The sequence below is a fragment of the Eimeria tenella genome, genomic scaffold, assembly GCF_000499545.2.
Source record: "Eimeria tenella Houghton genomic scaffold, Eth_scaff149, whole genome shotgun sequence".
NCBI lineage: Eukaryota > Apicomplexa > Conoidasida > Eucoccidiorida > Eimeriidae > Eimeria > Eimeria tenella.
This window is the reverse complement of record NW_013541521.1, coordinates 4,749-6,880: the sequence shown is the minus strand read 5'-3', so window position 1 is coordinate 6,880 and position 2,132 is coordinate 4,749. Positions and strand designations below refer to the sequence as shown.

Sequence of the window (2,132 nt, the reverse complement as noted above, 5' to 3'; positions counted from 1 at the left end):
GGGGGGCCCCGGGGGGGGCCCCCAGGGGGGCCCCTCGAGGGTTTAGAATTAAAATGATTTAAAGAAAAAGAGCAGCAGCAGTTTTGTGGGTTGTGGGGAGAAGCTGAGGTGTACAAACAGCTCAGGGGGACAGAAAGGTGTTTATTTTGGGGTTTGGCTGTTTCGTCTTTTGCCCCAAACCCTAAACCCTAAACCCTAAACCCTAGGTCCACTGAGCAGCCTTCGAAGGGTTCAGGGTTTAGCAGTGCCGCGTAGGCATTATTAGAGTTAAAAGGGTTTAGGGAGCAGCTGAGGGACTTTAGCTTTAGTCAGAGGGTTTAGGGTTTAGGGTTTAGGGTTTGCGTACCAGTCGACGGAGCGGCTTCTTTCCGATTAACTGCTGCGTCGACTTGGTCCCGAATGCGCACAAGCTGCTGCATTATCTGCTGCTGCTGCTGCTGCTGCTGCTGTTATTGCTGCTGCTGCTGTTGCTGCTGCTGCTGCTGCTGTTATTGCTGCTGCTGCTGCTGTTGTTGCTGTCGTTGCCGTTCTTATTGTTGCTGTTGTTGCCGCAGCTTTTGCTGCTGCTGGTGCTGCTGCTGGTGCTGCGGCTCTGCTGCAGCAACCGGGAAGTCACGGCAGGCTGCGTTCAGCCTTTAGGGTTTAGGGTTTAGGGTTTAGGGTTTTGTTCCCCCCAGGGTGTATAGAGGAGTCACCAGAGGCATTTCTCTGTATGCCTTTATTAAACCTCTTCCAAGAAGACAGTCGTAAGGGTTTAGGGTTGAGGGTTTAGGGTTTAGGGTTTAGCGCCTAGGGTTGGCGGTTTAGGGTTTGCGGCGTCGAGACGGCGCACTATGCACTGCGCGAAGTCACAGCAGCTTTTGTCTTTGCAAAAAAAACCAAAAATATTAATTTAGCAAACCCTAAACCCTAAACCCTAAACCCTGCACACGGAAACTGCGCATGCACTTTGGGGCTTTTGGACGAGCCGAGCAAGAACTTTGATTTTGCCTCTAAACCCTAAACCCTAAAACCTAAACCCTAAACCCTAAACCCTAATCCGCAACCAACAAACTCTGAATCTCAGGAGTATATCTCTGTTTTTTGCTTCTCTCGGGTTTGGTTCCTTTTAGACCCTAAACCCTAAACCCTAAACTCTAAACCCTAAACCCTCGTTATGATTTTTTACGAATCCCTCACAAGTTTTTTGTATTCGACGCGTTGGTCTTGCTTGAACTGTACACCTCAAGTCTTGACCCCTAAACCCTAAACCCTAAACCCTAAACCCTAACGAGTAAACCCTAGGGCCGCGTCGACAGGCTCAACGCCGCCTTGCGAAAATGAGTAAAGAGGTGTGTCCCCCAGCTGCGCCTAAGAAAAACCCTAAACCCCAAACCCTAAACCCTAAACCCTCAGGCGTAGCCCCGGATGAGCAGGCTCCCCAGGAAACGTGCGTTGCCCTGTCTCGCCGTGGCGAGGGTTTAGGGTTTAGGGTTTAGGGTTTGTGCGGCGCAGGAAGAAGAACCCTCTTCCTCTTCTTCTGCTGCAGAAGACAGCAGCGGCAGCAGCAGCTCGGACTCCGAGTCGGGCGAGCAGCAGCAGCAGCAGCAGCAGCAGCAAAGAGAGAAAAAGAGTAAAAGCAAAAGCAAAAGAGCAGCAGAAAAAACAAAAAGTAAACGGCAGCAGGCGAGAGAGAGAGCAGCAAAACGCAGAAGGGGAGTCAGCGCTTTCCTCGATGTCGAGGCCCAGGTGAGGGTTTAGGGTTTAGGGTTTAGGGTTTGGGGTGAGGCGCAGCAGGGCTTTGGGGGGCCTCGGGAGTGTTTTCGCTAGGGTTTAGGGTTTGCGCTGCGTCGACAGCGGTCTGCGTGGCCGGGCGCTCTAGGGTTTAGGGTTTAGGGTTTAGGGTTTAGGGTTTAGGGTTTGGCGTTAGGTTGGAGATGAAGAAGAAGAAGAAGAACTGGACGAATTCATAGACCCTAGCGAAGCCCGCGAAGCTTCGCGGTTAGCAGCAAAAGCGGCAGAAGCGCGGCGGCTGTCGCAGCAGCAGCAGCAGCAGCAGCAGCAGCAGCAGCAGCAGCAGCAGTGGGGCCGCCGCGGCGGCTCCGCACATCTTGTCTCTGCAATTGACTCTCTCACGAGAAGATATCAAGATC

At 52.6% G+C, this 2,132-nt stretch overlaps 1 protein-coding gene across 1 annotated transcript in view; it reads left to right on the top strand.

Moving 5' to 3' along the window:
* Positions 1-1,319: 1,319 nt before the first annotated feature.
* ETH_00025115 (uncharacterized protein) overlaps positions 1,320-2,132 on the top strand; it is a gene marked incomplete at both ends in the record, with an annotated part of 1,034 nt that continues 221 nt past the window's right edge. Inside the window, 3 exons of the mRNA XM_013373447.1 lie at positions 1,320-1,331; positions 1,495-1,728; positions 1,910-2,092. Coding sequence (XP_013228901.1) covers positions 1,320-1,331; positions 1,495-1,728; positions 1,910-2,092 — 429 coding nt within the window. The remainder of the gene's footprint in view (positions 1,332-1,494; positions 1,729-1,909; positions 2,093-2,132) is intronic.